The sequence below is a fragment of the Strigops habroptila genome, chromosome 12 (genome assembly GCF_004027225.2).
Source record: "Strigops habroptila isolate Jane chromosome 12, bStrHab1.2.pri, whole genome shotgun sequence".
Classification (NCBI taxonomy): Eukaryota; Metazoa; Chordata; class Aves; order Psittaciformes; family Psittacidae; genus Strigops; species Strigops habroptila.
This window is the reverse complement of record NC_044288.2, coordinates 23,250,343-23,274,583: the sequence shown is the minus strand read 5'-3', so window position 1 is coordinate 23,274,583 and position 24,241 is coordinate 23,250,343. Positions and strand designations below refer to the sequence as shown.

Genomic DNA, 24,241 nt, shown 5'->3' with positions numbered 1-24,241 from the left:
CCCGGAGTGGTTTCAGGTTTGGCTTTGGAGTCAGTCTTCACATGGGCGAGAAACCGCAGGAGCACCTTTTGTGGATGGCGTGAATCTCCTGTGCTGTGCCATCTCTGGCAGCCCCCATGGCCCTTAGGACATTGGGGTCAGGGACATGGGACCTCAGGAGCTCAGAGGTCCCTCTTTGCTGGGGCTGGAGGCAGCTTTGGTGTAGGCTGAGCGGTAGGTGCAGGGGTTTGGGTGCTGCTGTGGTTTGCAGGAGCTTCCAGCTCTTCTGCCCTGGGCTACCTCCAGCACATTATCAGCTGGGGCATGGGGTGATGCTGGCATGGGTTGCCCCAGCCACACCGGAGAGTGGAGGCTGATGCTGCCTCAGCCTCTTCCCTGCCCTGATAAACCTCAGCATGTTCTTCTACATGAAGTGCATCTGTCTTAGATTATGAAGAGGTCTCTGATAGGGCCAAATCCTTCACTTTTATGGCTCTTGTAGGTTAAGATCCAGCTTTGGAATCTGATCTAGAAGCAAACAGGAGGTCAGAAGAGCGCACAAGGCAGCACCGGGCTATTTTCACATCTGCTGGTGTTGCGTAAGAGGCAGGCTGCTGCACGCCATGCCAATAGCAACTTACGTTTCTCCTAAGCTCCTGTGCAGCGACAGACAGTTATTGTTTGGGGCTTTGTAAAGTGAGACACAGAGAAGTGTTGCTTCCACACGCTCAGTGAGCCAGATCCTGCGGTCTGGCGAAGCAGCGCACAGCACATGTCGGAGGCGTGAACCTGCTGAGCGCTCCCTCCCGCTCCGTCTGTTCCTCCACAGCCTCCCTGGGGCCACTGGATGGGGACACCGCTGTGGAGAAGCCAGAGCATGGTCCTCATCACGGCTGGCTCCTGGCTGCCCGTTCTGCGGGTGTGAAGCGGTGCTGGAGCCCAGCGGTCCCTGCTTGCCCTGCCCTGGCCGGCACCCAAGGCAGGGTGCTGGATCGCACAGCCCCAGCAGGGTTGTTCTCATGTTTACCCTCCCTGCAGATGGGCATCCTCCTGCCTTCGCCCTCCTTGGGTGTCACATCTGACCTGAGAAGGTGGCCAAGGCTGTGTGTGCTGCCAGGAATGGAGGTTCTGAGGCTTAAGCACCGCTGCATCACTCCTGAAGCCCATGCTGTGGGAAGGGGCAGGGGCACTTCGATGCGATGTACTGCTCCTTGTAGCAAAGCCCTGCATGCTGAGGCTCAGCGAGGTCCCTACGACCCGCAGCTCCCAGGCTGGGAGATCCTGTGCTTGGCATCTCCACTCAGCCTGGACTGGGACCACCCTCTGGCTCCATGAAGGTGTCTGAACCCCCTCCTCCATGACAACGTCCCACGTGAGTTCCACTTTCCAGCCTTGTCTCACTGTGATTCATGCTGTGCTGCCATACCTGCCTGAGCTTACCCACCCTGCGCTAGTGTGGGGCTGTGAACATACAGGGCGTAGAAGCGATGCTGTGAAGGACAAAATGTGGCAAAGGTGGCCTGGGAAAGGCTGGGGAGTTTTCTGCTGATTTTTCCCATCGCAGCCAACTAACTCTTAATTATTAGGCAGTGAGAAGATAAGAGAAACTGCATAAGCAAAGCCTGATTTAATTAGAGGAGGAGGTGCTCAGCGATGTTGATGAAGTGCATGACCCCATCACGGGCTGGAGTTGATGAGCTGGTCCATGGCTCTGGGCCTGTGCTGCTGCCGGATTCATGGTGATAGAGGCAGTGCCTGCTCGTGTGGCTCCACAGAGGCTTGGTTGAGTTTAAAATCACTTCTTCCTGTTTCAAACCCTCTTGCTCTCCAGAACAACCATGCTGCCTGCCACGAGGGAGTTTTATTCCCCCCTGTTGACTCATTGCACCAGCGTATGAAGTGTTGTGTCCTGAAGCTGCCCTCGCTCCCTGCTTCTGCCTCCTGGTCTTTGGAGAGCTCAGGCTCGTGGAAGAAGAGGAGACATGTTGGAGCAGTTGCCTGGATCGGGAACTGGCATCGGCCTGGTGCTCGTGCTGATGCATGCTCTGGTTCTCCCATGGGAGAAGCGAGACCGAGGTTAGCACAGGGTGAGTGCAGGTGTGGATCTGGCTGCCAGAGATGGGGGTGCACAGCCTGTGCCCCCCGCAGCAGCTGTCCCTGCCTGTCCTGGGCACATGCTGCCTTTGCTTCCCACGGTCCCCAGCCCTTCAACATGCTGCGACAGGCCCGCTGCCAGGAAAGCCCTCCAACACATGTTTAGCGGGAAGATTTGGAAGGACAAAGCTGGTTTCCAGATTCCCATCCCAGCGAGGCAGAAACAAACATGGACTCCTCTGGCATTTGGGGGCTTGGCATTTTCAGGGTGTGTTGTGGCAATGGGCAGCAAAGCAGAGCTGCTGCTTGGAGGCTTTGATCCACATGTATTGCAGTTTGCCTTTTCAAATCTCTAGAGATGTGCAAAATGCTTCAGAGAAGCAGAGGAGGACTTGGGTGTTGTTGAGGAGAGCATGCAGAAGGGCATAGTAGGTGCAGGGTTCAGATTTTTCCCTGTTTTAGATAGCTGGATGCATCATGGTTTTACATTTAATTACTGTTTTGCTTTCCTTATTGCCCATGGCATGTCCAAGCCTGGATGGAGATAGGTGATGCTGGGTTTGGAGCAGTGCTGGGTTTCACAGGAGGGATGCCCACTCAAACCCTGTTTGTTTTTTGCTTGTGGAGCAGTTTGCCTGTAGCATACTGAGGCAGGAAAGAGAACAGCAGAACGGGTGAAGGGTTGATGCTTCCAGAGCCCTGCGGGTGCATTTAGATGTAGTGATGCAGCCGGTGGTGGGCCCTTTGGTGAGGGGGTAGTGGGGGGCTCAGGGAGGAGGAACAGTGTCAGGGGAACTCGGGTGGCCCCTCAGACTATCCAATTTTGCTGTAAGCTGATAGCACAGAGCTGGGCGGCTGAGCGAGTGGATACCTCCCTCTGCTGTGGGAGCCTGAGCTCGAGAGAAAGACTCCCTTGGGGCTGATAATAATTTTTTTGGATCTGTAAAGCTACTTCCTGGATCCTTGGGAGTATTTTTATGGGTCTCTTCCTTTCCTTAAGAGCTGGGAAAACCCCTGTCACGCTTTCTCCTTTCCTCCCTCCCTCCTCGCTGAGATTTCACTTTGTTTTTTCCCGGATATGGACAGTTTAGGTACCAGTTGTGATAAGAGCAGGTGAAAAATGGGTTCAATGTGATTTAAACGGAGGAAAAAATAAAGGAGTGGCTGCTGGTGGTGCCTGGGCAGAGCCGCGTGAGGATGGATACCTGCTGCCAGAGCATTTGCAGGGCCTCTGCAAACTGCTCCTGTCCTCAAAGGCTGGGGTTGGTCACAACATGGGTGCTGGGGGTGGAAGCCCTGGGCACAGGGAGACACCTAAATACCCTCCTGCCTGTGGAGCAGGTGGGTAGGAGCCCCAAATGCTTTCAAGATAGATGCTCTGCTGTAAAGCACGACCTTCCCATACTCTGCTGCTGCTGAGACCAGGAGGGCTTCCACGTGGGAATCCATGGCCGAATAACGTCTGAACCTATTTTTTGTCTTTCCTTCCCTGGGTTTTTGTGTTTTGTTCCCCCGCTGTGCCATAACAGCAGGTACAAGCAGAAATTATGCAGAGTTGTGCATTACGCTGCCTACCTGGTATGTCGCTTCTGGGTGCTGGTACCTCTCCAGATGTCCATGGAGGATTAGGCATCCAGTGAAGCAGCTGGAGGGAAAGTAAGAAAAAAAAGAAACCCCAAAATAGAAAAGACTGTCTGGCTCTGCCAAAGTATTTTCCTATTGGCATTCAGCAGCCTCGCCATAGCATGAAGAGAAAGAAAGGGGAACAGAGAGAGGAAGGAGGAGGCTTAGCCTGTCATGGTCTGCATGTTTCCCTTTGTGCTTGCTCCTCGCCACGCCGGGGGCTGCGGTGGGTGGGAGCTGATGTGCCAATCTTCCCAGCTTGGCCAGGGCAGGCAGCGGGGCTCGTGCCCAGGCGCTGGGCTCTCCTGCTCGCTGTGACATGGGGCTGGGCTCCTCGGGCAGTGCTTCCACACTTCCCTGCCTCTTTGCCCACACAAACAGCTGGATTTCAAGCTAAACCACAGGTCAATGTTTTCCACATAGCAGCAGCACATCCTCCCCAGGCACAGCACCATGCCCTTTGCCAAACTCCGCTTACACCCTGCTTGCAGCATGCAGTTCCTTTTTCATGAGGTTATCTGCTTTATTCTGTTGCAGCCAGTGGAAAAGGGGTTGTGCTACTGGGAAATCCGAAATGCCTTTAACATACTGACCTTAGGGTGCAGTAACGGCATCTAACAGCACCCTCCCATGTGTAGCTCCTGTCTCAGTGTGGTGCTCCTGCTTCATGGCTGTGTCCGAGTGTGTGCTGCTGGCCATGCTGGCTGAGGTGAACTTTGCTTTGGAGGCAAGCTGGGAGGAAAGGGGGAAGATCTGAGGTGGAGGCATTGGGAGGTCACGGCTTCTGCCTTGGGGGCAGATGAAACAGGATAAAAACTGGGTGGTGAGGAACAGGTCCTGCTCACCTGTGGTGGTGGGAAATGAGGCAGAGCCCAGCCCTTGGGATGGAAGTGCTCTCCCGGGTTCAGTGGGGCAGACATAGGGTGGCGGGCCGCAATCGTGACGAGGCTGCAAGGCAGGATCCTGCACGCAGGGGTGGGACAGCACCAATGGGAAGCAGAGTGGCGAGGGGCTGGGTGTGCCCTGTGATTCCTCTGTTAATATTCCATAATCCAAATCACATTGAGACTGATGAATCCTAAACCTTGCTGAAGGTCCCAGGGAACTGCATATCGCATGGATATGCAGCAATTAGTAACGGATTGCTCTTCCTACAAGGTATTTCCAGCATTCCTTATTCCTCCCAATTCCTTCTTCTTCTGCTGCATATTTCAAATCCCTTTCTTTACTGCTAAAATACTATCTTTGGCATCAGTTTTAAGGACAGCTTGTTAAAAAGCTGTTGTATCTGTTGGAATACCCTGAGCTACTCTTCTGCAACATTCCAGAATTAACAGAAAACGCAGAGCAGTGGCAAGCCTGGTACATAACTGGGCTTGCAGCATGTGTGCTGGGGGCCCAAGGGCATGGCTGGCGGGATATGAAGCCCCGGGAGTATAACTTAGAAAATGGGATGAAGGGCAACATTGATAGAAGGGCATTTTACAGCTTCTTTGTTAATGCGTTTGAAGAGAGCGATGGTCTGGAAAGCTGGCACAGCAGCTCTGCGATGGCATGGATTCCCTCACTGCAAGTGGGACTGGGGTCACCAACTCTGGGTGATCACTAATGTGCTGCTCCTTGGGCTTCTCCTGTCACATCTGAACTGATTGTAGTATTTCTTTTCACAAGTTGGATTCAAACCATTGGCAGAATTTGATTCAGTTATCCGAATGTACATGCTAACAGAAGTGGGGTACATACTCTACTTCCAGCCTGATTTCCAACTATAAAAGCTGATTATGACCCCCTTAAGCTGCCAAGCCCTAAGGTTACAAGCCTGTCTGGGTAGCCTCAGTCCCTTGGTGTGGGGCTGTACTGTAAGATTGCAGGGTGCAGCGCAGTATTGATTATCTGTAGAATAAATTATGATATATGTAGTGCAGGTTTCTGACCCCGTGGTCACGACCTTGTGGTGACAGGGGAGACTTCCGACCAGCTGAGATCAGAATAGCAAACAGCCCCCCAGCAATCAATAGAGAAACCAGCAGGTCTGGTGGCTGGGGCCTTTCACAGGAATAGTGTTTGATGCCACATACCCATGGCATTTTTATCCTGGGTAACAGGCAGTTCTACAAACTTCCCATGAATTTAGATGTGAAACTCCGTATTGGGTGCTCTGCTGTGCAACAAGCCAGCCTAAGCATGGGGCAATCAGGGACAAAAAACTTTGCAGTGCAAAAGGGAGTGAGCACATTGTTGTCTTGGGGTTTTCAATGGTCAGCAGAGCTAGTACGTCGCGGGGTGGAAGGGAGGAGTGAGGGCAGTGTGGCCAGCCCCAGCACTGTCTGCAGGGCAGGCACTGAGGGTCCACCCTGGTTATGTTGTGTATTTATTTTGAGTTCAAAATAGCATTATCTCAGCCCTTACGGGAGAACTCTTGTGCGTGTAAGCCAAACTGACTCATCTGTGGCAAAACTGATAGCTAGATTGCAGGGCTGAGCGATTGGAGGTGTGCAGATGCCTGCAGATGTGAATGTGGTGAACCTAAGTGCTTTGCTGAGGTTGGCCCCCTAAACCTCCCACCAAAGCACTGCTAGAATGGGGGATGATGGGACTGGGTTGCTCTGAGGCACCCAGAGAGCATCATCCTCACCTCAACCCTGCTGGTGTGAGCATCGTGGTGGTGCCTCCAGCTCCTGGGTCGGCTGTGCTGCGTTTGCCAGTTTGGAGAGGGAGCAAATAAATGGGAACAGCATGCCAGAGAGGCAGAGGGCTTGCTCTTGTGCTGTTTACGTTGAAGGAGTAGGTAATATGAATTTAATTGCTGTTTGAATTTAGCAAACAAGAAAATGGAATTTATTTGCACAGTTTTCATTTCTTTCTGGGAGCCTGATTTCCCCAGCGTGCACCATCACTGTGCGTGCCAAGAAGCTGAAGAACACCAGGTTAAGTTGTGGGGTTTCGCTTCAGAAGAAAATCTGTGCTAACTCTGACACAGCGCCAGCAAGGCTGAGCTTTCAAAGCTGCTCTGTTAGCTAGGTGGTGGGGAGCTACAGCCATTCCCACACTGAACAGGGAACTGTTCCTACTGTTTCATGGGCACTGTTTGTGTGCTGGGGGCTCTGACCTGCTCTGGCAGGTCCCTTGCCAAAGGATGCTCAGAGAGCAGGGCGTGGAGAGATGCAGTGCTTTACAGCATCCTGGTGCTCTAGGCATGAATGCCAGTGGTTCAAAGAACGGGCTGTTGGGGAATCTCCAGCCGTGTGTCATGAGGTCTCCTGTCCGTGTTTGTCCATGGCTGGCCTGAATTTCCCCCAGCAGCACTTTTTCCCACTGATGGTGCATGGTGGTGGATGCAGCAAAGGGTGTCGGGCTTCCCCTGGTACTCACAAGCTGCGTAGGGATGCAGCAACCCACACCTCGGAAGGTGCCTTTGTGATTGTAACACCACTTTTTCTTTTTCCTCCCCTATTTAAAATGTTTCAAAAAGGATTCACCTTCCAAAACTTGAAAATTTTTCCTTGCAAATGGAAACTCTGCAATCTAAATTAATTAAATCCAACTTTTCCCTAACTCAACAAAGCAGAAAGATAAGGAATCCTATTCGTTCTGCATTTGCAGCGTAAAGATTTCCATGCAGGAGCACAACTAGGAGAGATCAGTACAAATGTTCTATTAGAAAACAAACCGTGCTTGTCGTTTCTGGCCCTGGGCTCACATGTTTGTTATATTGGATCCTGAAGGCAGATTGACAGTTTGGTTTGGATTAAGCTCAACACATGGTTTATGCCATACTTTTGATAAGGTTCAATATTAATCTGATTCTTTTTTCGTGTGCGGTCTTCAGTACACGAGCAGCAGAATTGTCTGTTCCTAGGAATGTTTTTTGCAGTGAAACCATTGAGGAATTTAATTCTGGAGGGAAGATGAAATTACTGATTTAAAAAACTCTGAAGATGGCAAGTAAAGTTGAAGTCCATTAACTGCAGGCAGTAAGCTTGACATGACCTGGGCAGGTTTTGAGCTATTTTATTAACTGATATACAGAGCGTTTTCTCTAAATATCTTTGGAAAGGCAGCAGAGGAGGAGACTGGCTCATACAGAGGGACCAGAGCAGCTTCCTGTGCTTGTACCATCAGCATCAGCTGGGAATGGAGGTGATCACCGTTTGCATTTGTACATGCTTGGGTTTCCTCATGGGAATAATGGGCATTGCCACTGTCTGCTGGTTCCCTGAACAACCTCCTGCGGTGTGTCCCAGAGATGGGCTTCTAAGTACATTGGCCCATGAGGTACAGATAGTTCTTTATCTGTATAGTATATATTTATTCTGTTGATTAGTGGGCTTCACTCTCCAAACTGGTGTCTTTTGTCATTGCTCTGTTCCCTAGAAAGCAAGCAGGGAAAAAAGGTAGAAGAATTGGGAATGGGGAGGACCAAAGCAGAAGAGGCAAATGAGGAATTACTTGTTTCCTTTGAACTCTGGCTCATCAGTTGTGTGCCTGGAAACCTGGCTGCAAGGCCTTGTGTCTGTCTTTGCTGTAGGATGCAGTGATCCGTTGTGGCTAATTTTAGGGCTACGTCCACCTCCAATGCAAATGTGGTTGTTTCATCAGGGGTGAAGTTGGTCTCAAAGCTTGTCTTTGGTGCTTCAAGGTGCTGGCAGGACCTGTTGGGTGCTTTTATGCTGCTGGAATAGGGTGCTGACTTGACGGTGGTGCTGAAAGCTGAGATCCTTATCCCAATGACGTATTAACTTCATAGAGAGTGAAGTTAATGGAGCTGGAGATAAATGTTGCCTGGGTCTGCATTCATTTGAAGCTGCCTCCAGCAGCAAGTTGCACCCAGTGAGGTGCTTAGGCAAGCTCTCCTCTGAGTGACGGAGCTCCTGGGGCACGTGTCTCAGGGTGAAGCCCTTGGTTCTCAGCAAGAAGGTGGCATGTTCCCTGTATCCTTCCGTGCTGGGTGAGCCTCAAACGGAAAATGTGTGTTTGCACAATTAGTGTGGCCCCTTCCTTCCCTGGGAGCAGAATGGTTTATTGATTTCTTTGGCCCGCTCGCCGCCACCTATTCAGCAATAATGACCCTTCCACCCCAACCCTAAATCATCCCAGCCTGCCTCGCCCGTAAGCCCTCTAATCTTTTTGGGTTGTTGTTGGTATTTATGCTCGTAGAGGTTTATGATCTGTCGGCGCTGGCTGCTGAAATGCTTTATTTATCCATGCGCTGGGCCACACAGGGAGTGTCCTTATTCTGGTATCATGTTCAGGATGCTGTAGTTAAGGTTTGTGTCAGCACTTCCATGCACAAACCTTGTTATTCAGGGGTTTTGCAACTCTGTGGAAAAAAAAACCCAGCGACCTGGCACGGCAAGAGGAGGCTCAGAGGCACAACATGAAAGCCCAGCAACCCACTGCCCATTTAGGGATTATTAGATGGGCAACCTCTCTCCTGGAGGAAAATAGCCAGAAACATCTGCCTTCTTTGTAAGAAGAAAAGCCCTCTTTTGTGGGCTTGTATTGGTGTCAGATGGGGAAAACACAGTGAGGTATGACACAGGCTGGAATCCTCTTTGGATACTTAAAAAATAAACATCTGGAGCAAAACTGCCTTCTCCTCTGAAGAAATGGTGTGGAGGGTTTAGGGAGGGCAGTGGCTGCTCCCTGCTGCCTCACTTCACCTGGCTGGCCCAGCGTCGAACAGTAGGCGACGGGGTATATAAACCTGATTTATTGCCCTGTTAGTGCAGGAGCTTGTGGGCTTATAAATTACTTGGAGATTTCTCTATAATAGAGGGAGTGTGGTATAAACAGGAGAGATAATAGGGCTTGAGAATGTATTCCAAAGAACTTTCAGGGAAGGAAAAGTTTCGTGGCTGTTGGCAGGTATGGGGTGATGGCTGGCTGTGGTGGAGGACAAGCCTTTGTAGACCAACCCAGCCGGGATGTTTTGTTATTGCTCCCTCTTAATGGCTGATGGGTTTTGTGGGCGCTCCATGGAGCAGCCTGGAGCAGAGTTGATAAGTCAGTGAAAATGCTCACAGAGCCCATTAGCACAACACAGCAGACTGGGTTTGCATCGGGGCAATTTGTTTAAGCAGGATTGATCAGCCGCTTGTGTCCGCAAGCAGGAGCAGGCAGAGATGAAGCGCTCTCTGGCTTCTCTGGAAAGGGGACACTGCGGCAGCAGGGTTTTTGTAAAGGGAAATGGGTAGTGCCATATAAATGCTCAACCCTTCTGTTAGCAGGTACCAAGCCTGTGTGATTGGCAGCCCTAAATCACTGCTCCAAAACCATTCTTCTCATCTCCTGGATGGAGCTGGCAGGTCTCGCAGCTTCTCTGTGGGCTTGTGAGAGTGCCGGGCTTCATGAGGAGCATCTCGACACCCTTGAAGTTGTTGGAGCTGGCCACACATTTTTTTCACTAAATGTGGACTTTTAAGCCATTTAACATCTTGGTCTTACTTGGGGATGTCTTTGGTGTGAAATCATGCTTTGCTGATTGCTCCTGGAAGCTCTGCAGCATGTTACTGTGCAGCATCTCAGACTGTGGCTTTGAGGTAGGGCCACCCTGGAGAAAAGATAGGAAACAGAAAAGGTTGCTTTTAATAAGACTTAAATTGAGTTTTGCTAAATAAAAGTGGGTCTTCCCAGGTAAGTTGATTTGAAGAGATTTAATTAAAGTAAGTAGCACATTTTCAAATGGAAATATCCTACATTTCCTGATGTCCTACATCAGCAGGGCTCCTGTGGTGATGTATGTGGGGTTCAGAGGACGTCCAGGGAACTCCATCCTGCCTTATAATTCATTAAACAGTTTTTGCAAGGTAAGCAAAGCATAAGGCAAGATCACAAAAAAATGCCTCCCTTGCAGAGACGAAGGAAATTTTGCATCTTATCTTTCAAATAACTGATCAAATTACTGATGGAAATCATCTCTGGAAAGCCCTGTTCCAGAAATAACTTGCAAGGCTTTTGTAAATAAAGATGTTTCTCATGTACGTGGGAAGAAACTATGCAGGAACAACTCTTAACACTGCAGGTGCTCGGTCATGGTTACTTGGGGAGAGGAAAAGGAAACTTGTCAGCAATGTGTTGGCAAAGTCTGCAACTGAAATGGAGAAAAGCTGTTTGAAGGACAAGTGGTGCCCATCTCCATGGCTGTGGCTTCACAATTGCCATTTATTTCCTGGTAGTTTGCTGGCCTACTCCACTTCTCACCCAGACTGCTCTTCTTCAGTGCCGTTGGGCTTTGCCTTTACCAAGTCCCAGTGGTTTCAGAGAGCTTGGTGGCTTGATCCTGGGAGCTGATCTCCTGCAGGGCTGTGCTGTGCTCTTGTCCCGGTTCCCAGCTCTCTCCTTTTCAGGAGCCTCCAACATCATTTCCAAACCTGAGCCTCTCTTGTGACACAGCAATGCTGGGCATCTCTGAGCCCCTGTATGAACAGGCCAGACAAATCTTATATCCCCTCTGTTCCTTTTCTGTGAATTTTGGGGTTTGATGCAGCTCTGTACATTGCTTTTTAAACTGTGTTTTTCCTGGTTTTTCCGACATTATCCCAAGTCAGAGCTTGTCTGATAGACTATTTGGATATGGTGGGTGAAGTCCAAGGACAGAGAACATGTCATTACATATTCCCACTGACGAGTGGGAACTAGAAGGAGAAAAGGAGATGCCCAGTGGTGGTTGGTATTTTACTGGGGATTTAGACCTGAGGAGAAGTCCCTGTCTCTGGACCATAGGTTGAAGTTTGCAGAGATCTTCATATACAGTTCCTTTTCCTGTTTTGACACTAAAAACTTCGGATCAGCCTGGCTGTTGGGGCAGATCCACAGTGACCCCTCACAGTGCCGCCATGTGCCAGCCACATTCAGCACCACCAGCCTTGCTGCCTTTATTTCACTGAGTGAGGATGAAGGGCCTAGAGAGGCTGTCCCCCAGGCTGGGCATCCCCATCGGGTGTTGTAATTAGGCTCTGAAAGAGAGATCAGTCCAGAGAGACAGGACTTTTTCCCCTCAATAACTGATACTCGCAGGCTGGCATTCAGGAGGCAGGAAACCATTGAGGCTGCTGTGTATTTACCAGTTTCCAGCGATGTTTTGGTAGTTTCTGTAACATGGATTTGATACTTGTCCTGAACCTGCAAACGTCTCCCTTCAGAGTGGTGCTGCTGGAGATGGTGGGAGTAAAGAAGATGCTCAGTTGAATGATGGAGAAGAAGAACTTGAAATGTAGGAGGGGAGGATGCAAGCCATGGGAGGTATTTTGGGTCTCAATCTGCTACTGTCAGGCAGTCCTAGAAGCAAGCATGAAAAAACTGGAGTCAGACTAGAGGGAATGAACACCAAGCAGAAGTGAGGTATTGGCAGCACAAACATTCCCAGTGGAATGACTCCTGCAATTTCAGTAAATCCCCTGATTGGCATCCAGTTACTGTTACATGGATTAACTTCCCTGTCCTTGGTCACAACCATTTTCTTATATCCCAGCACTGTGCAGAGGCTGCCAAATCATGGGATGAGTGAGCAGTGACACCTGACGAGGTCCCTTTCTCCTTGGCACCATTCCCATGTAGGGTCACTAGATGTTATCCTGCCAGAATAAGCAGGAGTGGGACCATTTGGAGCTTAGTAAAAGGTTTCCAGAGAGGAAACTAGAGAGGAAATGTGGCACAAGATAATTCAATAGGGTCTCCATGCAGCTCTGTGCTTTTGGAGAAGCCACCTTTCACATCAGATCAGTGCTTGGGAGCTACTATCCAAGGAGACAGTTGTTTAGCCACATCTCTCTTTTCATTGCAGATGCAATGGAAAAAGGTGTTTTGGAAATCCTGCCCTGAACTCGTGTGTGCTGCTCGGCAGTTGCCATGTTTTACCCTAGAGGGAGTTGCTTTTCTGCAGTGGGAGCAGGGATCCGTGTGTTCCTTGGACGAAGCCAGGGGACTGGGATGAAAGGAGCTACTAGGGTAAACATCGGATCACTGCTGCGGTGCTGCCACTGCAGATGTTTATTTCTTTTATGGGGAGATTGGTCTCTGATCTTCTGTCTCCTTCTGACAGCGGTGTTTTCCTGAGTATCACTTGGGTTTCCCATGTATTGTGCTTTTGCTTCTGTTTTTATGGAGGTCCCAGCTGGGCTGGGATCGAGCAGCAGAGCCGGAGATGTCACCTTGGAGATGATGGGCACGTGCTTTAAAACCAGCACTGTAAACCCTAGGGCTGAATGACTGCCTTTTCCCAGGGTTTGGAAAACGCCTGACTGGTTTCAGTGGAGTGGGCTTGGGGTTTCTGCTCTGCCCCAGTGCTGTGGCCAAACGGGTTTGCAGCTGGAGCATCTGCCCTGGGAGGAAGTTGCTGCTGCGGAGGGAAGGAGAGAAAAGCTCCGGAGTGCTTTGAACCTGGCAGGCTTTCCAGTAATTGGGCTCAGGTCTCATTTGAAGAGACGAACAAATTGCTGGTAAGTATTTTTAGTGGGGTGCCTGCAGCTTTTTTCCCAAGAGCCCCCCGCTGGGACAACTGCCCTGGTCTCTGCCGTGACCCAACTGGTGTGGCCAGGCTAGGCTCCTCCACCACTGCGTGTGAAACGGGGCAATGGGGACAAGCCATGGGCTCAGCAGTACCCCATGATGAGTGGGGTAGGGGAGGGGCAGCCCCTCAGCCTTTTTTCTCACCTTTGCAGGGCTCCCTGTGCTTTATGCAAAGGGTTTTACATTGTTTTGGGAGCACATTGGAGGATGCTGCTGGGTCTGCTTCGAAAGGGACGTTGTCTGCAGCTCACTATGCAGATGATGTGTGTTCAGACATGGGTTACTGTGCTGCTGCCTGGTCCAGGACCGGGCTTGCTCTTCATGCATTTTGGGTTGGAGAGACTTTATGGTTTCCTCTGGAGGTTTTGTTTCTCGAATACCTGTTTCAACTGCTCAAAAACTAGTCAACAACTATTTGCAACCATTTGAATTGCTGAATGGTTTTAATTCCTGTGTATCAGGGCAGTTTGTTTCAGAAGGATCATTTTCTCCATTAAGAAAAGCTTTTTTGTTAAGGAGGTGAAGACTGTTGTAGCATGCCGAGCTCCCTGAATCCAGCTGCTGGCTTTGTGATCCATGGTCCCAGAGAGGTTGGTTGGGGCTGTTCTCTTTGCAGCGATACCTGTGCTGCTATATGCGAGGAGGGACACAGGCATGAAACTACTTCTGAAAACTATGTATGTCCTGGTGCTAGCAGGAGGGAGTGGTGGCCGTAGCACAGAGCCGTACAGGGATCCTGGGCCATGCATGGCCCCAGTGAAGCCTGAAGGATGTTGCCACTGGTCAGCAGAGCATGTGGGGAATTAATGAATATTGAAACCTCCCCCTAAGCAGAGAGTGCACCCCTCGGGAATGAGGGCAATTATTCTGGGTTTTGTTTTACCCTTGTTGAACTCGATGGTGTCAGAAATAACTGTGGTGAAGTGGCAACTATGGGAGCTCAGCTCTTCCCCAGCAAAACCACCTGTGGAGAAGCCATGGCAGGAGATTTCAGCCATAAAGGGGAGTATTTTGGAAAGCTTAGGCTTGTGGAAGCAGTGATTTTTGCAGCTCAGGACTGTTGTGAAGGCATTTGTAGTGTAACACATCCTCCAGAGCTGATCCTGTCTTCTCCCCGTGGGTTATGTGCCTTGGGATGGGTTTGATCTGTGTGGTAGGATGTGTCCAGAGCAATGTACATGCAGTACGGTCTCAGTCCTGGGGAGGTACGAGGGTTTCTGCTGGCGCCAAGGTTTGGGTTGCCATGATCACACACTGTCCGTGGGGTTACAAGGCGGTGCTGTTCAGGCAATATTTGTCACCAAAGGGGCTGAGACCTGAGCTGGGGTTGGGAGGTGGCAGATGGGGCAGTGCCTGGAGGGGATGTGGGGGCTTCATCCTGTCCCTGGATGGCTCCACCGCAATCTGAGGTGAGTGGCAGAGCTAAACGAGCAGTTGGGTGATACTGGATCAGCTTATTCTTACATTTCTTCCAATAAAATTAGTGCAGTAGTAAACGGAACATTGTACATTTTGGAAAACCAGGTGCTGAACATGGGAACAAATTTGGAGCCCTGAAACCCAGCCTATCCAACTTCTGTCTGGGAGTTTATTTACAGCTGTGACATTAACCCTTGCAAATTCTCACAGTCCAGGCTGCCCAGAAATGCCCTATGGAAGCCTAAGGTGACCTCATGAAACCACCATGGAAATTTAATGTATTTCAGTTAGCAAGGGAGGAATCTGTTTGTTGAACTGTTTGTTTGTTTGGTTTTAGTTAAATATCCTCTATTTTTTCCCCTACTTATCTTTTTAAAACTCCCATTCTTATTATTCTGGAATCATCACACTATTTCCTAAAAATATGGTTTCACTACGGTACGGTTGGATATTCTAAAATGGATAAGCAGTGGATCTTGTGGGACAGAGTTGTAGCACTCAAAGCTAACTGCTTTGCATGAGCATGGGCTCCATGTCTCCCTGCATCAGTATCTCTTCCTGAGACAAAGTCACGTGGATAAACAACAACTTTGAATCAGGATTGCTGAGATCACCTCAAAATGGTATCATGGATATCCCATGAGACATTTTAAAGCTCTGCCCAGATGTTGTGTCCCAGTTTGGGAGCAGCAGAAAGGACAACCGCAGTTACATGACAAATGTGCATTTCAGGGTGTCCATCTGCTACATGGAGGATCTCAGTTTTCCCCTTGAGACCTCAGTCAACTGATGGTGGTCAGCCAATGGCTGGAGCTGCAGACCCAAGCACTTGCAGACCCCTTTGGGTACATGAGGACATGCAGCAACCCTTCAAAATGATCCTGGGGGAAATGAGGTGCCAAAGCTGGAACAGTCACACCTGCATGGTATCGGGTCAGACCTTCCTTCCAGCTCTGACCTCCCTCGCAAGCCCTGGCAGCAGCTTTGGAAGGCAGCGTTTTGCCAGTCGCAGTGGAAGTCAGGAGGACCACCCAGTTCTGATAAGGGCAATTGAGAAAGGAAGGGGAAGATTGTGAAAAGAGGGGCAAAGGGGCACAAAGGGAAGAAAAAAACCCCACTGCTGAACAAAAATGAAGATCAAGACCGCTGTTAAACACACTGCCTGTGAGGGAGGTCTCCACCGTGCCTTTTCTAATCTAGAGCCAGCAAGGATTGTATTAACAGCGTCAACGCAATGGAACAAATTAATCCCTGATGTAATTGAAATCGGTGAGGTCTCACAATAGGTGAGTTTGACCCAGTGGGATAGAAATAGAACAAGTATTGGAATGAAGGAGTGAAATGAAGTCACACTGTTCAGCCATTGGTATTTCATTCCTAGAAACAAAAGCCAGACAAATGCAGAGAATACATGGCTCTGCTGGGCATGGTTGAAAGCTGCTCAATAATATCAAGCTTTGAAGGGATATTTCTGTGTGGAGAGGAAGTATATAGCAGAGATATAACAAGCATTAAAAAGAAAGAAAGACAAAGAAAGAAAGGAAGAAAGAAAAAGCCCTGCTTGCTCGTTGCCTGATTGATAGTTGTGGTAAAAAATACCAGCACTGAGTTTAAAAAAAACAACATATCACAACTGAAGAAAAATATGAAAAATAATTAAGGTCTGAATTGTATTTCTGGAGAATCAAAGCTATCAAGAGCTCATGGCATCATGCAGATACCCCTGCATCGGAGAGACATGGGACTGGTTTACTTTGGTTAGTATGGGAAGCAGGAGGTGGTCCCATGGGGAAGTGGTGCCTTTTTGGCACTGGGAGGTGGCTCGTCTTGGCCACTACATCCCTCCTGCACCAGAGCACAATGCAGGCTCCTGTGAGGGGAAGATGATGCCACAGGGGTGGGCTCCCCTTGCTGCTCTCACTCGTGGTAATTATATGAATATCATGACCTGGGGGCTGCAGCCAGTGACCTTGTTCTGAATCGGTGAGAAGGGGCAGATGCAGGTGGAGATGTGGTGGGCAGGGTGTTGGAGCTGTTCAGGAGAGCTGCACTGCAGCACCTCATCATCGTGCTCGTGCTGGGCTCTGCACCGGCTGGAGCACTCACTGTGTGCGCCTTCCCTTTCTCTGCCTGCATGTGAGCACGGCTGGGGCTTTAAAAGTCATTAATCAAGGCTGAAACGCTGCGCTTCCCCAGACTGAGCCGTTTCCCAGGGTGGAACAAGTTTAAAATGTCACCATCTCACAAATGGTGCGTTTTCGCAGTTATGGCTGTGGCTCACTCCATCATCAAAAGGAGAAATTTGGTTTTCTCAAAGGCGGCATCATCTTTCTCTAGAAAATGTCCAAATACTGACTGATGGGCCATAAAACATTTGTTTCCTCAAGCTCTCAGGTTCCAGTTTTTTGGCACTCAGTCCCATCTTCCTTGTGGTTTCATACCAGGCTCGGTAACGCTGTTGTCTGCCATCTGAGGGTTGATGGACTTGTTGCATTAGGGGAGCTGGATAGCAGTGGTACATGGCTTGGAAAACTGGTGGGATCTTGGGGAAGTGCTGGGCAGTTTGGCTGAGCACTAGCTGTATTTCACAGGGGTTTCAGAGGGAATGGAGTCTGCCCAAGTAGGTTTAATGTGTGGCCTCTCTGAATGAAGCAGGCAGCTCTCTGGAGAAGAGGAGGCTCCGCTTGCAGAGCAGCTTTTGGATCCAAGTATGTGTCACCTCGCTGAGCTGGATGTCCCCTCTTCCAAGCCCTGGAAACGTCTTCTCTTTGGGTCTTGTTTAACATTTCTGAAATCCAAAGGGATGGGCAGGCTCGACCCCCTCGTCACCCTGTTCCCGTCTCCTTTCCAGCTCCATTCCTACATGCACTTCACTTAGAATGCATTAAACAAAGAGCAAACATCCTTGAATTTCACATACTGCAGCAACTCAAAAGCGCTCAACCCAAAGGAGTGAGTGGCTCAGTTTCAGAGCATATCTGTGCAGGAGTGGGGAGAGCTCTGGGTTTCTCTCCAGGAGGGGCTGATGTCTCCATGCCAAGGGAGAGCTTGGCACCCATCCTTGGTGTGGGCAGGAGCTCCTCTGTGATAAGGGCAGATGCAGGAGAGGAGGTGGAGGTGGTCTGGTGCTTGGCTTTCTTTCTTTCCCAGCATGGTGAAATGGAGGTTGGGAAGAGAGTGGAGGAAGGAAATAGCGTGAATGCATCGCAAGGAGAAGCACACAGTGGAAAAGTATTCAAGCTGAAGGACATTGTTGGTACATTAACAAATGGAAGTAAACTGGATGTAAATATGTGAGGTAGAAAATTAAGGCAAAGAATATTAGGGAGGTGTTTCTGAAACAGTCTTCTATGGAAACAAAGACAAAAAATGGTTCATGACTCAATTTATGAATGGGCTATAGAGTGCCACAGCTCTTGTGGAGCGAGATCTTTTGGCATCTGGGTTTTAAACAGGACATTCGTGCTTCTCTGATATTTTTTCCACCAAAAAAAACCCCAACCCAAACGCCCCAAAACCCAAAAAGCATTTAAAGTGAAACACTTTGTAAATGCCATTTGTGGAGTCTCAGGCCTACATCGTTTTGGAGAACTGCTTCCATGGTGCACTCACTGCATTGCCCTTTCTCACAGTGCATCCTGGAGGATACACAGTCATTATCCAAGGTGATGCTTCCCAAGGACTGAGAGTGCAACTTAGCTTTTTTGATATTTATTTTTCAAGGGAAAAAAAAATAAGATCTGTTGATTGCAAGAAGAAACAGACACCAAAGCAAAGGTCTAAGTTCTGTTAGTTCAAAAGGCTTAGTTACACTTGTGCAGTTCTGGCACTGCTATGCCATAGAATCTCTCCAGTTGGATGCACAGAGATTCATTCCAAAGTGCCCTCTCCCTTCACTCCAGGTTCCTGCTGTGCATCTGAATATGGAGGCACTTTATGTTAGGTGCGTTTCCAAATGTGCTTCTGAGCCCAAAGAAGTGAATACGCCAGAGCAGTGTACATACACTTCTGTCTGGCTTCAAACTAGCCTCTGAAACCTGAAGGTAACAGTATCCTGGTGATGGATTGACTTTGCAGTTAAGAGGAGGAAAAAGCAGCAAGGAAGGAATGCATTGTGTTTCACAGTATGTCGAGGACGGCTGTCATGGTGAGCTAGCAAATCCTGCTGTAATTGGCATAGAGGAATTTTGCCAAAGTCATGGAAGCAAGTGGTTTGTTACTTGCCTTTGTGGACTTCAGAGAGATCTGTCTTGGATATCCTCTTGTTGACCTTATTGAGTTAACTTTCATGTGTTTAGAAGGTCATGGAGAAAATAATTAATATTGGGTTGATTTGATGGCTGAAAGGTAATAAGTATTTCCTGCTTATCAGATGGGGTTTGAAAGGACTTTGAATAGCTTGATTTGTTTATCTTATGCAATTGTTACGACCCTCAGCGAGAGGGATTTTGTATTCTGAGTTCAGTTTGGGGAATGACATATGGTTTGCTCTCTGATGAGGCTTGGAGGCTTCATAGGATAAATAGCAAAAAATCAGGAAATTCTGAGGTCCAGCTCGCAGCTAACTTGGCCATGCTGTGGGCCTTGGACATCTCATGCTGTAACGCTTTATGGCATGAACAATAACAGATTAACATCCCCTTTTACTGGAAAGATTAAAATAGAAGAATTGAAGTGAGTAGAGGCGGGTTGGATGGAAAGCCAAATTCCATAAACGTGGCTTGGCACCATGAGGGTTTCATTGACCTTGGCGGGGTGTGATTGCTTTCCGTTCACAACAAGGCATCGGTGTTTGCAGAGATGTGGCAGAAGCTTGTATAGGACTAACATCACAGTGCTGCTGTCAGAGGCTTTTGCTGTTCTTGAGCGTTTCTTGGATTACTTAATGGTGAAACCTTAGGCTGCATCAGCAAAATGGTCTTTCCCTTGCTCTCCACCTGGGATTTCTCAAATAGGAGAGTCATTCTTTAAGCTGAAGGATTGCTGTAAAGATGTTTAAAATGAAATCCACTCATTGCTTCAGAATCATTCAGCAAAAAAAGCACTTGAAAATCTTCCAGTGTGGGCTGTGTCTGAAGACAGATGTCATTTCTGGTTTCTGTGGCTGTTTGGAAAGGAGGTAGGACTAAATGCCCCTACCTTGAATGATTGGGCAACAGGGGGGTGGGAGATCTGCTGCTTCTCAGGAGTGAGGCATTTCTGATGCTTCAGTTGCTTGAGGTGGTGGTTGTTTTCAAAAGAGATGTTGTTTATTCACTTGCCTAGCTCTGTGTTGCCAACTGTATATTTATGATGTCTGTGTAGCTATATGTTATCACTGAAAGACATAGTGACAAGTAAATAGTAAAAGGGTGAGGAACTGATTGGAAATAAAAAAAGAGTAAGAATAAAAATGAAACCAAATTTGATGCTCTCTTTTAACAATTGGGATTTTGCAGACCATAAACTGTTGGCAAAGAATGAGATGGAGTTACATGAAACCTACTATCCTGAAATGCTGAAGTTGTCCTGCATAGAGAGTGATCCATACCAGTTGCATATATTTGCAAAACAGTCCACAGTACAATCCCAAATCCCACCAAAATGCTGGACGAGATAGAGTGATGCAGGAAATCCTTTTCCTATCCCCAGGGGGCATTCCGCAGAGTATGTTGCTGGTTTGGAGCTAGAAGGTGCAAGCTGCTGTTCATTTCAGGGACCTATTGTGCTGAACTCTGGATCCAGAATCTTTAGGTTTTGCTATGTACAGCATGGATGTGTGGATAGTCAGAATGAAAGGCCATAAAAACCCAGGTTGTCATTTTGTGTATCATGTTTTTACATGCAGTAATAATATATTAATAGTGAGAAAAAAGAGATTTCCTATTGCTTTGGTGGACAGAAGTGGAAGCCCTTAAGTTTTCATGTGGGAATGGGACTGAAGACATTTCTGCATTCATTTTTGTGTGGTTGTGATTGTTATGGAAATGTGTTTGGGGGTGGATGTACTTGGTTTTAGGTGACCTTCTTCAGTGAGTGTTACCAAAGGAGGCATATGTTACTAATTTTTTTTGAGATTTATGAAAGAGAGTCTCTCTTATGGTGTATATAAATGGACTTTCTTATCTCAGCAAAGTTAGCTGCTTGAGGGAATATACTCGTTAGGGCAGGGATACTGTGAGAATGGATTTCAACGATGATCAAATAGGTTTTATATCATGAAATCGACACTGCATGAAATTTTATTTTAGAGTATTGATGCTTTGCTGCGGGCCAGATGCAGCCCAGGCTGGCACAGCTAATTCACCTTGGCCACACTCCAGCAGAGCATCCTGTTTCAACAGAGTGGTGAAGTCTGAGCTTATCTTTAAGCAGGCAGCTAAATCTTGGTGGTTTCACTGCTGCTCTGGACCACGGCTTCTTGACCAGGGGGCGGGTCAGCTGCAAGAAGAGCCTGTAGCATGTTCCTCCTTCAGGATTTCTTTCCCTGGGTTAGAGCTGGGCCTGTTGCTGGAGAAGTGATGGAGTGGTACACGCTCGGGCTGACTTTATTTGTGGGGTTTGTGTTCCCTCTGATCCCTGCATCCGGCTACCATGGGGCTTGGACAAGTTGTTGGGGTTGCAGGTGATGCTGGCTGGGCAAGAGGAGATGTCATCCCTGTGGGCTGCAGTATGCCCCTCTTGAGAAGGTAGGAGATGCTTAATTAGATGATTTGGGGCAGGAGAACTGTGACAAATGTGTGCAGGTGTGTTTGTGCCATGCTGGGAGCTGATCACAGCACAGGATGGCTCTACTGGTGCTCCAAGGTCCACCTGAGCACCGCGGCTGGGGCCTCTGTGGTGTGAGTGCTCGAGAGACAACTAAAATAGAGAATTAAACATTTTCTAAAACATGTTTTAGAAAACAGATTGCCTGTTCTGTTTGAAGTTTCCAGGAAAGCAAAGCAACCTGCCCTTCCCCCGCTTCAGATCCCACCTGTTTTGTCTTTTTTTTTTCCTTTCCTAGGAAAATGTGAAATTCATTAACATGTGGTGAAAGCAATGTAGCTACGTCATCTTGATTTAAAATCTGTTTTAAATCTTAAAATGATGGAGCCAGAATCTTAACTGCAAATAGCCTTGCTTTTGTGGGTACGAGGCAGGCTGTCAACATTTTACTTGGACATCTCTGGGTTTTGTACTTTAGCGTCCTTTGCAACAATATAATTTGTAAAGAAAGCGAGAAGATCTGTAGAAAGAAAAAAGAAGAAATTAATATTATTCATGTCTTAAGCCAAGTCCTGCTTGCTGTGCTCAGACACAGCCATGGTGCCTGGGGAGAGGAGGGCGAGCAGAGCCTGGCTCAGTGACGGGGATGAGCTTGGTCAGCATCCCACGGTGGCCTCCTGCAGGTACCAGGGCTGCTTCTCCACTCGCATGCTCAGCATTGGGTCATGGCTTCTTGATGCCCTGGGAGGGGCCACCCTCTTGGTTTTCTGAGAGGGGAAATATCACTACCGTTAATTGTGCAGCAGCCTCCTCCTGACTTCTGACAGTAAAATGGGAGAGTTAAATTGCTTTCCCTTCCAGGACTTGGGATTCAAATAGCATAATCCCAGCATTTCATAAAGGCAGCAACATCCCTGTGAACCTCGTTGCTGTTGCCACTGTGTTGAGTATAATGTTTTTGTTTGGGTTGCTTAGTGAAGGTCTGGTGCTAAGCAGCACTGCCTGCCCAAAGTTTTCCTCCTGCTGCAGATCTGTGTGTCTACTTGATAATTGGAAACTCTAAAAAGTTCTTTTTGAGGTTTTGACTTTCAGGGAGTATTTGTCTTCAAAATATTTGCTGGTATGAGATGACATATGCAGGAGACTGAAGTGGGGCTGTTTTGTGTGTTGTGGCCACTTGCTCTTATGCGTTTTAGCCTGGAATAGACCTGAATGAGGATTTATTGACCGTTTCTCATTTGCATTGCCAGCTCTGTCCCCTCACCAATATATCAGAATGCTAGGTTAGGAGGACAAGTGTGCTGTAATGGGAATGTGTTAGGAGGAGAAGTAGTAACCCTGCTAGGAGTAACTGTTGGTCCTCTGCCAGTCCCAAACTTAGGCGTCATTAAATTCCCATGTGATTCTTATTTTATGGTGGATTTTGTCTCTTACATGCAAGTGGTACACAGCTTTACAGCTTACCAACAACGCCTAGACTTTGACTGGTCTTTGTCTTGATCAAATTAAAAATTGCCTATTGTGTGGTGTGTGTGCCACTTGATAATCTTTTGCTTTTGGTTTCCAACTGATTTATTGTCCTGTGAAGGGAGTCTGCTGCCAAAATATTGTCCATCTGTGAGTTTGGAGTGGGCAGCGTGGATGTTCTGGTGCAGATGCCAGTGGGGACAGATCATGGAGCCATTTCTGGGCTTTCATATTGTTTGGGTGTGAAGTGCTTTTGGGTGTGTGTGCTGCCCGGCCTCCCCTGACAAGGTCTGGGTTGTCTGGTCCTTTAACCTTGGGCAAGGCAGGATGACTCTCTGGAAGCAAAAGCAGGAATCCTGTTTCGGTGTTTCTTGGGAACAGTTCAGATAAGAAACAAGACCTCCAGAGAAGGGCAGATGTGTCAGAGAAAGTTTCTGGTAATACTTTAAGGCTGTAGTGAACTAAGGTTAATTTAATCCATTGGCAGAAAAAAGAGGTGCAATGGCTCAACCGAGCAGACCCCTGGTGATACTGGCCTCATGGCTGGACGTGCTGGTTTGGCTCTCACTGGTCCTTGTGATCTCTCCCCAAGCCATGGCCCTGTTGAGGCAGACAGAGGCGCATCCATGGGCGGTCACCAGTGAGTTGGCGTCACTGAAAAGCAGAGCTGGCAAAAAAGTTATGCTGGAGAGTGCACATGTACAGATGACACTTTTATTATGGTTAGATTTTATGCCTGTGCAAAGCTAGAGTCCAGTCTGCTAATGTCAGCATAAATAGGTTTTTCCCTTGACTTCTTACCTGCAGTTAATCGGGGAATCAATGCAGCTGCTGAAGGTGAAGCACAAAATCTCTGAAATGGAGTTGTCCATCCCCTTTCTCCCATATGTGTCCATGTATCCTGGTAGAACCTATGCTTATGCAATGGAAAGCCTAATTTATGGCCAGCGTGACTGACCAGAATTAAATCAAAGCAGGACCGAGCAGAAGTTTTTACTCAAGAAAAGCCCCACAGTTTGATTGTAAAACCCTAGGTATGGCTTTCTGTCGAGAGCCAGCTCTGGTTAGAGTTACATGTTGAGTGCCTGATACCACAGCTGTCAAGGGAAGGGCAGCCAAATTAGACCCCTCTTGCGCCATGTGCCCGCTGGCAGGTTGGTATGTGGTCTTTCTGTCCAAGATGCTTGTTTTGTCTCATGGTCTGTTCTGTTCTCTCCCCTCTCCCCATCCGCTCCCAGATGTTTGCTGCCGAGGAGAATGTAGATTTTCGGATACACGTGGAGAACCAGACGCGAGCGAGGGACGACGTGAGCAGGAAGCAGCTTCGGCTCTATCAGCTCTACAGCAGGACAAGTGGGAAACACATCCAAGTGCTCGGCAGGAGGATCAGTGCCAAAGGAGAAGACGGAGATAAATATGGTAAGAATATTTACCGGGATCCCCCAGCCTGTGGGTCAAAGGC

The 24,241-nt window shown here is 48.4% G+C and overlaps 1 protein-coding gene across 5 annotated transcripts in view; it reads left to right on the top strand.

Moving 5' to 3' along the window:
* The window catches only part of FGF18 (fibroblast growth factor 18), a 70,991-nt gene that overhangs the window by 3,590 nt on the left and 43,160 nt on the right, over window positions 1-24,241 (top strand). For 2 of the 5 annotated variants that reach the window (XM_030504711.1, XM_030504713.1), the window contains exon 3: window positions 24,018-24,198. In XM_030504711.1, the coding sequence (XP_030360571.1) occupies window positions 24,018-24,198 (181 nt within the window). Of the gene's footprint in view, window positions 1-8,468; window positions 8,474-11,856; window positions 11,860-17,124; window positions 17,911-23,791; window positions 23,814-24,017; window positions 24,199-24,241 lie in introns of those variants that run through there. The other 3 variants (XM_030504712.1, XM_030504715.1, XM_030504714.1) reach the window with 3 other exon arrangements.